This window comes from Cervus canadensis, chromosome 29, assembly GCF_019320065.1.
Source record: "Cervus canadensis isolate Bull #8, Minnesota chromosome 29, ASM1932006v1, whole genome shotgun sequence".
Taxonomy (NCBI): domain Eukaryota; kingdom Metazoa; phylum Chordata; class Mammalia; order Artiodactyla; family Cervidae; genus Cervus; species Cervus canadensis.
In genome coordinates, this window is record NC_057414.1 from 14,696,722 (window position 1) to 14,710,641 (window position 13,920).

The following is a 13,920-nucleotide window of genomic DNA, read 5'->3' on the forward strand; positions in this document are numbered from 1 at the left end:
CAGATGTACAGAACAGACTTTTGGACTCTGTGGGAGAAGGCGAGGGTGGGATGTTTCGAGAGAACAGCATCAAAACATGTATATTATCTATAGTGAAACAGATCACCAGCCCAGGTTGGATGCATGAGACAAGTGCTCGGGCCTGGTGCACTGGGAAGACCCAGAGGGATCGGGTAGAGAAGGAGGTAGGAGAGGGGATCGGGATGGGGAATACATGTAACTCCATGGCTGATTCATGTCAATGTATGACAAAACCCACTACAATACTGCAAAGTAATTAGCCTCCAACTAATAAAAATAAATGAAAAAAAAAGTATAACCTTTGATTTTTTTTCTACAAAACAATTTGCTTATATAAAGCATGAAAACATAAATGTTTGCAAAGGAGGGTTTTCAGTCTTTTCCTTCTTAAGGACTTTACATTAATTACCAGAATTTCCTGAATACGTGTTTAAGGCCTGACTCATTCAGAGGATGTTCTGTAAGACACCTGCTGAGCTCACATACAAAGTGAAAAAGAGAGTTGGCCACAGTCATTCAATAAATACACACGGGGCTGGAAGTCAGTACAAAAATATGACTTGGCCCCCCTGCACTCAAAGATTTTATTAAATGCTAGAACTCTAATATGGGCTTTTCCTTTTTATCCTATTAAATGAATGATTTTCCTTATCATTTATTTAACAAATTTTTTTTAGCATCTCCAGTGTGCCTGATGACAGGCTTCTAGTACTGAACACAGTTGACAAAATCGCCTACACACACACACACACACACACACACACACGGCATGCTCATAGAACTCCCAATTTAATGGAGAGACTGACCCAGAAGCTGAATTACCCCAGTGTGCAAAATGAGATAGTAAACCTAAGATCGCTTTCTAGTGTGAAGGAAAGAGTGAACAGCTCGTTCTGGGTGGAGGAGAGGATAAATGGGAAGGCTTCCTGGTAGAAGACACGCCTAAATTGAATTTTAAGAATAACCAGGTCTTGGCCAGCAAACAGTGGAGGAGGAAGTAGAAAGTATTTCAGCATGAAGGCGTGATGGTCATGTCGATGAAAACCAGCTGGTGTGTGATGTGGTGCTGGTGCATCTGGTCCTGCTGGAACCTGGAGGCTGAGATAGGGAGGGAGGCCTTGGTCCTCACACAGCTGAGGTTGGGGAAGGAGAAAAGATTTACGACAGGGGAGTCACAAGCTCAGTGTTTTGAGCACCTACTCTGTGCCCTAGAGGAGTGTTACGAGCTGCTAAAGCTATAAAAATACGTAAGGCACTGTAGGCCCGTGATCCGAAGAAGCTTGCTTCTGCACTGCTCACTTTTTCCAGCACTTTCTTGTTCTACTCAAGACCTGCTCAGCCTTGATCCACACCCAGCACACTGTTCCTCTCCACACAGTCCTGGTTGGATGGTCAGCGTCCAGTCCTCGTCCTGTAGGCCAGATCGAAATCCAGGACGGAGGATGGGGAAGTTACTCCCAAATTCCTTGGCAAGATTAATACGTTTAGGTCTCATTTGAGAAGCATTGTATTGTCTCCTACCGTGTCAACCTGTACTTCACGGCTTCAGGAAATGGTGACGACCAAAGACCTCCATACCATTGCAAACAAATCCACCACCATGGGGGAACTTTGAACCAAACCCATACTTCAAAAACCAATGTACCTCTTCCAAGAATTCTTTCCCCTTGGGTCTGAGGACCCCTTGAAATGCAAGCTCTATCCATCTGGACGTAAAATTTTGAGAGAATGTGCTTATCTGTTAAGAACAAACACTAAACTTTTTATATTTTAAAAAAAACCCTAAAGTTAATTTTACAAAGTGATCATAGCTTTTTTCCTTCAACAAGTATTCCATAGAGCTTTTCATTGAATTTACATCTCTCTTATGTACCCACTCCTATCCACATCCTGTAATTTTTGTTTGGTTCGTTTTTTTTTTTTTGGTCTTTATGTTCTGCCTGTTTTTTTTAACAAAAGCATGTACTACCACTAAAGCTTTATAAATTCCCTGTTCCTCTCAAAATCCTATTTCTCTCACTGCCTTCTTTTAACTACTCACTTAAAAGCAGTAAAATGTAAAACCCATCTCTTTCTCCGCACCATGGTTTACGTCCTGCTCATCTTCCTGTCTTGGTCCTAAAGCATGTTTTTATAGAGCTGCAGTTAAAAAATTAACTCTTTGTACTTATTCTTTACCAAATTACCAATCTTCAGTACAACATTAGTAGAATAACGTGATCTCTATTGTACTGTAGGCTAAAACATCACAATTTATGACTTCCTTAGTGTTGAATACTTAGGTTGTTTTCAGCTGTTCACTATTACACATGAGGCTCCCAATGCACCTTTGGGTATAGAGTCTTTCTCATCTGATGAACTATGAGATGCCCTTTTCTTTTTTTTTTTTTTCATTTATTTTTATTAGTTGGAGGCTAATTACTTGACAATATTATAGTGGTTTTTGTCATACATTGACTTGAATTAGCCATGGATTTACATGTATTCCCCATCCCGATCCCCCCTCCCACCTCCCTCTCTACCTGATCCCTCTGGGTCTTCCCAGTGCACCAGGCCCGAGCACTTGTCTCATGCATCCAACCTGGGCTGAGATGCCCTTTTCTTAAGTTCACAAGAGCAGAATTACTGCTGTCAAGGTGTAAATACCTTTATGGTCTTTGATTTGGGATTGGCATACTGCAAGGAAAACGTGTGACTGGTACAGTCTTGACCTTGAGAGAATGGAAATGATGGTCTGGCTGCAGCGCTGGCAGACTGCCCTCCCAGCATCTACTTTGCAGGAAGTTCAGGTCACTGTTTCGAGTATGACCTTTCATTTTCAGTCAACCTCGGTTTTTATATCTCAGAGGGGCATAACAGCAGCTCCCATTGTGGAAGGTCATATGACAAGGAATTAACCTCAAAGACTGATTAAAATGTTACAGTAGAATACACTAGTGCCCTTTGTAGTTTATGACATTTGTGTCATTTAACCTTCTAAAAGACAAATCTATTTTAAAAAGGCAATATTTTGCAAGCAAAATAATATTTTATTGAAAATTCAGAAGTTACAGTACTTTTTAAGACATTTTTTCATACTATAAAGAAAAATAAGTTAAAAGAAATAGAATTGACTCAAGTGCACTGATATGTAGTTTTCACTCAAACAAACAACATCATTTTGAGAAACAAAACTCCACAGCTTAATTTATTCACGGTACAAGCATGTGTTTTCCTATTTGTTATCAAGAAAACTCTAAAGGAATCATTTTCAGGGTGATCTTTCAACACACATCTTTCTGGATCCAATTTAAATGGCAAATTTATATTAGTATAAAACACAGACTACTGGAATGTATATATGTGGATACATCAGAACTAGGTAACCTTGATATATAATTTTAAGGATGAGAGTGATTTGTCATTTCATTTTATAATAGGGCAATAATAACACTTCTAAAGCATGTTTTCTTATCTCCTAGGTCAGAACCAGCAACTTTGAGAACGGTGTTTAGCCTAGTGAGCACCAGTTGCGTGAATAAGATTAATTATGGCTAACCATACTGCCAAAGTGTTAATTATTACAGTCAGCCATTTAACGTTAGGAAGTATCTTGTTATACCTTTTAGATCAAAGTCTCTCAAACTGTTTTATGAAGGGGAGCTAACTGAGGCAAAAAGATTAAAATACTCATTCTAAAAAACTCATTTTATAGCATTGCCTTTGTTTTTACCAAGTTATTTTCTCAACAGAAAATATTCATTAAGCCACTGGTATCAGTTAAATAATTTTATTTATTACTTCTATTAGCTCTGTCATGTATCTTCTCCCTTTCAAATGAAGAAATGAGGGGATACATATCATCAGTAAACAAATGCACTTCTCAGCTGCTGTTCTGACCTCTTTGGCATGCCAGCCCCAGAGGAGATGAACAGGTAAGCTAGAGTAAAACATGCCCACAGCTGGACCTGTCACTGATGTAGAATGCCAATTAATACCCCAATTAGTATCTGTATAGCACTTTACAGCTGGAGAGCTTTTCTACAACTACTACAAAAATACTGAATGAAATCAGGCCACGTTAGGACATTTACAACATGCATATTGCATAAAACACTTACAAAAATGTTAAGTGCATCACACAGATAAGAGGCAGAAATCATTTCAACAGAGGAGAATCCAGAGGACAGAATTAAAACATAATGTGGCATTTGCTAACATAGTACATTTTTCATTTGGTAACACTATACAAACTGGTCTTTAAGAAAAACTAGGTCTTACTTCTTCACTTGTGGAGAAACCATGCCATTCAGGGAAAAGCAGATCCTTTGATAAAAAAGAAAGAAAGGTCTGAGAGTCAGTGTTTTGATAAGCTGACTCTGAAACTGGAGAAACCCTTTTGGCTGGAAAGGAACAGAGGTTAACTCTGTTAAGAGAGACTTAGCTCTGAGGTTTTCAGAGGTGAATACAGTTTTCCTTTCTCTTCCCCATTCCAGTAGTAAAGTTCATAAGACACCTGGTTGGCTTTCCGAAGGTGTTTTACTGTGGTGGCAGATGAAACGCTGAAGTCATTTTATCCAGAATGCAATGGACCAAAGATACTGGATAAAAAATTTGATAGGTGCAATCACTCTCATTTTTCCAGGTCCCCAAATAAAATCAATTGCTGGTTTGATCAAAGTATCTTCTCTAATAACATTCAGAAAATGTTATGACTCATTAAAAATAATTTTCAAAGGAAAAATGTTGCCTGATTTTTTTTTTGCAAATGAAATAAATCATCAAAATTCCTTATATAGAGTGCATTTACATCTACATAGTGTTTCTTGTTAGGAACTAAAACTATTCTCCTGCTCTTCCTTTCTGCATTTCAACTTTACTCTGAAAATATACTCAACATTTGTTCACTGAAATTAAAATTTATATATTGCTATGATCAACCATTTGATATTTCACTAAAATTGATAAATTTTATAAAGAAAATAAAAAAGGCAAAACTACAAAAATAAAATATCACACAGACTAGAAATATTATCTGAGACAGCTGACAAAAAAAATCTAATAGTGCTTTGAATTAAATAATAGTTTTCAAGTCACTTTATACCAAGTTACGTATGTTAAAAAAAATACCTAATTTACTCTTATGTTCAAGATTATATAACATTAGCTTCAATGGCAATTACTTTTCCTACAATTTCTTCCACATTTTCCCAACATGACTAAAGGTTCAACATAACAGATTTGACATAAAAGTGTCATAAACAATTATTGGTGATTCTTGATGCAAATTGTTTTTTAAAGTTTGATGATGAATTTGTACCAAAACAAAGTTTCTGATATACCTTTAGGATTATGCTTGACTCTATGATGTAAGCAAAAAATACTTGAACTGACATTTACATACAAAAATAGAGAAAATATACACTGCAGTGGTCTTGGTGGTATCTTTCACCAACCTGACTAAAAAATTCAATGAGTTTTAAATTATGATTAAAAAAAAAATCAAGATTCTCAATTTTAAATTTAACCATTTTCATCTTCCATGACCACTGAGATTCTTTGTTTTGGTTAATAACTGGGCTTGAAAAATACGGAGGAATAGAAAAGAATGCATTTCTCTGGAGGAAGCCTGGAGCTGTCAGTATTTAAAAGCTTATCATTGTCTCGATTTTTCCTAGGCTTGACGCTTTCTTTTATTTTGCCCCTGCAGAGCAATAGAAGGCTCTGATGAGGAAGGCCACAGGGCCAGAAAGAGGGCACAGGTCCTGGATCACGCCAGGTTATCTATTTTTTTGTCATTAGGAAAGATGGTACCTACAAACCTAGGAAGGAAGAAACAATGAGGAGAGCTAAAGCCCCACTCAGGACAGCTGGGGCTGTCTACCTGCCAGAAGCTAGCCAGCAGGGGGTTTCTGCTGGTTCATTAAAGCGCTGCTTCTGCCCCACGGCTGCGCTGCAGGCTTCTCGGAGCTCCCCGACTGTCTGCGCAGGTCACATGCACTTGGCAAACAGCATACTAAACCGACTTAACACTAAAGCTGAATTGAACATAATTTATTCTTTTTCTAGGATGTGACGTGAAAGATTAAAAAATCCTGGACCAGGGATCCGAAGATCAGGTTCTCTCGATCTCAAGCTGAGTGGTCTTGACCAAGTTAACTTTAACCATCCTGAGTATCTATTTCCGCAGGTTAAAAAAACAAGCGAATTTGTACTCCACAACCTTTAAAGTCTCCTTCAAATCTGGTTGAAACACTAAGTCAGACTCTTGCACAGGCCCTCTTGATTTTTTTGTTTGGGGGGTTTTCTGATGCTTACATCATGGCTAATGAGGGTTTTCTAAACTTTAAAGGGGTAAACCTAAGTATCTGGCTCTCTAATAAAAACACAATTGAGATATTTCTATACTAACATGAAGTATACTTTGAAATTCATCAGGGTGGTCAGATTTTAGTTACCTATACCTTCTTCTTTAATTCTCTTAATGTTGAAACCCTGTTCTCTCCTCAACCAGGTGACAAGAGAGTAGCATGGAGGTAAAAGACAGAATCTTGGTTGAATCATTTCTGACTGAAAGACAAGTAATAGAGTATTCCTTTAATTCTTTAACATTTTAATTTTTTCAATTTTCAAAACTAAAACTTTTGAAATTGCTGCTAATACTTAAAACCAAGAAATATGTTGTAGCTTATCAGTACTGCCAACGTGTCCTAGTGGTTCTTAAATCATTTCCAAACTGGAGACTCATATCTCTGCTCCTACTACTTCAAACCTGATATAAAACATGTCGAATTCAAATTTAAAGAGGGGCTGTGTGGAGTGCTAGTGATAGCTTTGGGAGTAGGATAAATAATTTCTTCAACAGTTACATATGTCCCTAATAAGAAACCAACAACTCCAGTGAACACAATGGAAACGTTCTTCAGGACCATCCATATGCTGTAGTGCTCCTTAGAGAAGGTGAGAATTTCAACCAGAGGCGGCAGGATCAGGGCCAATGTGCTGCTGCTCACAGCGCCAACGAAGGAGATCACAATGTCTAAACGAGGAATGAGGATCGCACCGGCACCTAGAAAATTGAAAATACAAATTTTCCTTGTGTAAATATCTAATACTTATGTAAATACTAACTGCAGATACTTTCAATACATTAAGATTAATTGATGCAAGTAGGCACTACGAGACTATTGCTTGTGGAAGCATCTGTCATGTTTTGTTCTCAGCTAAAAATGAAAACAAAGAAAGAAGCCAAAACATTGAGTGATGTTTCTCAGACATTGACTTATCAATAGGGTTTCTTACGTAAACAACTTTTAATTTTTGCTATGAAGTTTTGGGTAAAGAATGCCTTTTCATTATTCTTCCATATAGCTCATTCTACAAAGCACAAAATCTTGGCTGGTATGGTATAAACAAATGGTTAAATCAAAGAGAAGAGATAAGTATTTCTTACATTAGAATTCCAATTAACCAAAATAGAAGAAACCATAGAAACAGAAAATTATTACGTAAACACCACAGTAATAACTGTTGCAGGAAAAGTCAATGAAGGATCCTAAAATTAATGGGCAAAAGGTTCAGACGACAAAGAATCTGCCTGCAATGCCGGAGACCTGGGTTGGATCCCTGGGTCAGAAAATCCCCTGGAGAAGGAAATGGCAACTCACTCCAGTATTCTTGCCTGGAAAATCCAATGGATGGAGGAGCCTGGCAGGCTATAGTCTATGGGGCTGCAAAGAGTTGAACACGACTGAGCGACTAACACTTTACACTTTATAACACTAACCGTATAAGAACAGGAAATACCCCTATAAAAAACTCATAAAGGGAAAAAAAAGAGTACCTTTACTGTGGAGATATCTGACAGACACCACCTTAACCAAGTGATCAAAGTTAACATCACCAGTCCTAAGCCGTAATGTGATGGACTGAGAAGGGCAAAGCATCACCTGTGGAGTTCTTGTTAAAGATGCTTGACTTCAACCTAGTCATAAGAAAGCATCACACAAATCTACACGGAAGGAAATTCTACAAAATCACTGACACTTCAAAGATGTCAAGGTAAATGAAGACAAAAAAGATAACTCAAGACTGGGGAAGACCAAGTAGACTTGACAACTAAATTCAAGTGGGACCTTGAATTGGTTCCTGGATCAGAAAAAGGGTAACAGTGGAAAAACTGTGAAATAAAAATGAGGTCTATAAATGAGTTAGTAGCATTTTATCGATGTTAATTTCCTGGCTTTAACAGTTGTATTGTGGTATGTAAGCTGTTAACATTAGAGGAAACAGTAAAGGGTTTATGGTAATTCTACTTTCTTATACAGCTTCTCTAAGCTATTTCAAAATGAAAAGTTAAAAAAAAATTATGCACCATGATTGTCAGCAGGATTTTATGCCAAGCTATTGACAAGTTTTCTGCAAGTTTTGATCCTGCACTTCTTTGATCTTATCTTTATCTTACCAAAAGGTATCAACAGAAGGTTTGCAAAAATCGAGACATAGTCATTCTCTGAATTGTCCTTAAGTAGTTCAGTGAATGATTTGTGAAGAGTTGGAGCTGCCACCAGAAATAACAGCTAAGTTTGCTGGCATGCAAGCTGTGACAACTCTATCACCACCGCCTCCAAAGACGACTACGTAACCACAGTGCCGGCTCTGAGGACTCTGATTACCCATGTGTTGGCGTTCCTTTCGTCTTCAAAAACTATCAGTCGTCTCACTAATCTTCATCATCCTTCTATTTCTGAGGTTACTTTCCTTTGCTTTTCTTTTTCCTGTGTGTTTGTTTCTTACTGAACTTTCTGTGGGGTGTGTGTGTATAAATTTAACTCACGCTCTTTGTAATTAAGTTTCGAGTTTCTGGTCTACTGGTTTCTTTACTTCTTAATTGTTAGTTTATGGTTTTTTCCCTCCATGTATTCTCTTTGTACCTCTCGATGTTTTCCAGGAGGATGTGGCATTAATTTGGAACCACCACATTTCTCAGAACCACACACTACTATTTACCACTTTTTATTTTCATTATTATGAAAACCAAAATCCTAAAAAAATTATTTTGAAATCATAAACATAGCTGCATTTCTCCAAGACTAAAGTACAATAAATCTTCCTAAGTAAAATAACTGAATGTGAAGCTGGAACTCTAAACTAGAAATACTTTATAAAGTGAATCCTTGTTTAATGGATGTGTGCTACACCATTTTAACATTTCTCTCAAGGGAAGTATAAAGCATAACTCTCAATCACAACAGAACATTTCAAAACCCACTGGCTTTTATCCATTTTGTGATAAAACACTTACAGTAGATGGCAGTATTTAAAAGGACAACCAGACCAACATGACTACCATCTTGTCATCTAAAGAGCCTTTCATTTTGGAGTCTATTTTTTGTTATTAATGTTTTCCAATAGGCCAAGTTGTTATGAGTAAATCAAGTGAAGTATTGTTGGAAAAACATCTGGAGAAGCACTATAGTATTTTAGAATGTATTCATTCAGACTAAAATTCCGTCTACCAAATGCTTTTAAATCATGAAATTTATCAATTAGATAGTCATTCTTTACATGTTATATAACCAATATATATTTGCTAGTAAAAATGGCTTGAAATGTTATTTGATGTTAGTAGAGAGGAAAGTGAAACATATATACTTTAGGCAAATCTGACATAGAAGAACTCAAAAATCACAAAAATAGTAAGTCAAAGGATAGCTTAGATAAGGATAGTTTATTCACTACAAATTACAAATATTCACTACAGGATTACTATAAATAGGCTGCCCTTTGTCATTTACAGACAGTTATTATGAATATATCTAGTAAGTACTAATTAATCTTATTCAGTATTTCCAAAAACTGTATTATAGAGGAAAAGAGTGTAGCCTTACGGTACAAAGTTGCCCCTGATGTGGAAAAAAAAGCCATGGAAAAAAGGTCCATTTTCTTGCATCTTAATGGTAAAAGATATATCAGAGAAAAAATAAAATGCTTGACATTATAACATCAACAACACTCTAGTAGGTAAATCTTTTTTAAAACTTATTTTAGTTTTGGTTCACTGGGTCTTCATTGCTGCACCCAGGCTTTCACTAGTTGCAGCACACAAATTTAAATTGCACAGTGAATGATCCTCTCCATATACCTACTGACTCTAAGACAGAATACTAGGGCACAGAATGGTACTTATTTTCAGCTACTGTGACAACTAACTTAAATGATTCTGGTATATCTTCTTAGTATTCTACAAACTACCAAAGATTTATGCTTTATGTAGTCATAGTTTACTAAAGAAGAAAGCATACTCTCAAATCCAAGGGCTTTTCCAACTAGAAACAGTAAAAGGATCAATGAACTAAACAATAACAGAAATAAGTCGTATTTAACATATTTTGCAGGTTCAATTCAAACAGGGAATCAAAATACTGGTCTGAAATCAAAATCTAGCAGCTTTTTACAGGTTTGCCGTTAAAATAAAAGGCATTTATTGCAGTCCAAGGTGGCCTCTGCCAGTTTCCAGTCACTCTTCTGTCTTACCTGTGGAATGCCTACCTAGCAGGTAAGGGTCTACAGGGAATGTGCAGGAAGAGCCTGACCCATCCTTTCAAGCTTTTGATTCCATGAAAAGATGCTGTGAAACGGCGATTCAATGCTAAATGGAGACCTGGACATAACTAATATAACCCGAGCTGATGAGCCCCATACTTTGCAGATCTGTCCTGCAGATGTGGACTCCGCACCTGGAAAGGACGATGGGGCCTGAAACGCGCAAACCCAGCTGGGCCTCCACTACCCCTGCTGGTGCCGCACAACCTGCTCTACAGACAGGACAAGGTCCCCCCAGCTCTCCACACGCCCATCAGTAGAGTCCGCCCCAGGACATTTTCCAGTGCTTTGGATAACTGACACAAAACAGGCCTGTCATGAACACCGGTTGACTCTAACTTGGAAGGACCTGCCAGAGACTTAAATGAAGGTCAGTGTCCAGCGATGTGTCTCAGTGAAGTAAAGAAGGGAATATGACAGTCTGTGTTCTCTGTGTCCAAAGCATGCTGTAAATATAGCCCTCACATATGGTTAAACAGGCTTCTCCATTTGTAACTAAAAGAAAGAAGCGACGTCCTCAGCCCTTGAAGAAAAGCCCTGGCTTCTGGGAATAAACTCCTGGTGGCAAAGGTGCAGTCTGGTCTGGACCGCAGCAGACAGAAAGCTCAACATGACAGCAGCCAATGTGCAGAAATGGGTGAAGTTATTAAAATTCAGTAGCTAACCTTAAAAGGAGATATGCATTCAGAATAGAACTGCCTTACATCTCCTGATAAAAGGACTTTGCCTGAAATAAGTCTTTTTATTTAGTACAGCTGTCAAAATGTCAATAAAAGTAATGTGTAAAGAATATTCTAAAACGTTTTAAAATAATTTTTTCCTCCTGGGTGTTTCATTAGTCATTGGAGTATGGGTTTACTGACTTCATTCTTCAATGTGATTTCCCTTATATAGTTGACATATTTCATTTAAATAATTGCTTTGAAAAGTAAGTCTTATCTACTTTATCTACTTTGCTCAGCTTTGCTGTTTCTTTGAACAAAATATAATACACCCAATTCTTTAAATCTAGGCATAAGCTCCACCCCAAGGTGCTCAATGCAATTGACAGAGTTGCCCAGAATTTCTAATTCTACCATTCTCTAACCTCAAATGGGCTAAGATAGTTACTTAAATCTTCTCTAGAATTTCCAAAGCTGCTTGTCCCCCAGTCACCAGTCATCTCGTCCTTGGTATCATCCTAGGCAATCCCATTAGATAGGTCAATGTGGCAATCATCTTTCTGTTTGCAATTATAATAAAAGTGGTGACAATAATGATAGTTATTAACAGCAACTTCTAACCACTTTGTTCATATTTTTAAATGTCTTATCTTAATTTCATAGTTGAGGAAAGAAGGACTCAAAGATGGTTTGTAACTTAACTAAAGACCCAGCAAGGAAGTGGGAGGCCTGAGTTTTGAACCGTCAGGTCACCGTGATAGTACTACACCAAACTAAAGGCCCCTCTCCATGAGTCTCCATGATTAATTCTACCTTGTGGGGGCATTTTATAATATGAAACGATAAGAAGAGATTATACACACTCCTTCAAATAATAAGTAAAATAAGCCACTGAAATTGTTAAAGACCAAAACAGAACAAAACCCATTTGCACAGGTAGTCATGGAGAGTTGAACTGTTAAACACACAAAAGTTAGCAGATATAAAAAACCTCAGGAAAACTAGAAAGCCAAAGCAAAATGTTGTCAATGATATAAAGGGTCACTTATGCATCTGATTTAAATATACTCATATTTTGATCATGAGTGATATTATTTTGATAATAAAAATTTGGTTACTTGTTTTAAGTGTGATAGGATCTGATTTATGATTTTCTTCTATATCAGTAGAATAACAGAATTTTACACCAAAATGTATCCAGTTAGGTGAACAAAATTATTTCAAAAATATAAAAAATATACTTTAAGTAGCTTCATTAGAAGAAATTCAACAATAAAAATCATTATAAGTATGCAGTGGTACTTACAAGTAATAGTAACCAAGAAGGACCTTATTACAAATTCATAGATTTGCTTCCATTTAGGATGAAATCTGGATGTGATCACAGGGATGATTATCTCTGCTGGAACATAGAACTGAATTGAATATGTCACAAAGATGCCGAAGGAATACAGAATTTTCACTGATTGATATAACCTGTTAAAAATTTTCAAAATTTAGTCAATCTTTTATTTCCAGCTTTACTGACATTTAACTAACCAGTGAAATTATAAGACATTTAAAGTCTACAACATGATGATTTGATATACACATACACTGTGAAAGAATCCCCACATATGGAACTAATTAACAAACACATCCATCACCTCATGTATTTGCCTATTTTTTCCTGTTTTGGTGAGAACACTGATTCTACTCTCTCAGCATATTTCAACCACACAATACAGTAATATCAACTACAGTTACCACATGATACATTAGATGCTTAGACCTTGTTCATCTTTTAACTGAAAGCTTGTACCCTTTTACCAAAACTCTTCTCTTTTCCCCCATCTACCAGCCCCTGGCAAACACCAATCTATTCTCTGTTTATCTAAGTCACAATAAAAATAAAAGAAATAAAATGAAAATAACCAAAATAAAAGAAAGTTAGATTTATATTACAACAACGTGCATGAGCAAAAACAAGACAGCATGCGTGAACGTGGCAGGCATTTTGCTAAGTGAGTAAGCCAGGCAGAAAAAGACAAATACTGTGACATCCTATCAGTGATATCCTATCACTGATATGTCAAGATTATAAACAGTTTTCCTAAACAGCTGCCAAGCAAGAAGGAATTCGATTAAGTCTCCTTCTATAATGTATTCATCCTAGGAGTGAAGGAGGAAGGAAGAAAGCTGAGCGGAAACGGATTTGAAAATACTACAAACAGCAAAATTAAGGAAAGAAGGAAGACCTTAGGGCTAGGAACAATACAAACTTACTATTAAAAAAGACCTCAAGATTTATTTCTCACCTTAATGTTTAAAGTTTAGACATAAATAGTCAAGCTATTTGAATGTACAAAATAACAAAAGACTCCTGCTTCATATACTTTGATACATAATTGTGGAGAATTGAATATTCTTATCAGTTTATTACTACAGTCCTTTTTCTAATTATCTTTTAACTTACATGTTTTTAAAATATGATTAACAATATATCTAAAAATATATCATTACACATATAGGTATAATAACTTTTCTAATTGGTATAAAACAAATTATATAGGTTAAGAATCTGGTTATTATTAACACCACTCAGTAATATTAATTATACGTAAGTACTATCATTTGATGCTACCCAAAGTAAAAATGGGAAATAAAATGGTCA

The 13,920-nt window shown here is 36.6% G+C and overlaps 1 protein-coding gene across 2 annotated transcripts in view; it reads right to left on the reverse strand.

Moving 5' to 3' along the window:
- Positions 1-3,029: 3,029 nt before the first annotated feature.
- The window catches only part of SLC36A4 (solute carrier family 36 member 4), a 45,104-nt gene continuing 34,213 nt past the window's right edge, over positions 3,030-13,920 (reverse strand). For both annotated transcript variants that reach the window (XM_043451819.1, XM_043451820.1), the window contains 2 exons: positions 12,574-12,743; positions 3,030-7,069 (listed from right to left, as the gene is read on the reverse strand). In XM_043451819.1, the coding sequence (XP_043307754.1) occupies positions 6,762-7,069; positions 12,574-12,743 (478 nt within the window). In that variant the 3' untranslated portion in view covers positions 3,030-6,761. The remainder of the gene's footprint in view (positions 7,070-12,573; positions 12,744-13,920) is intronic.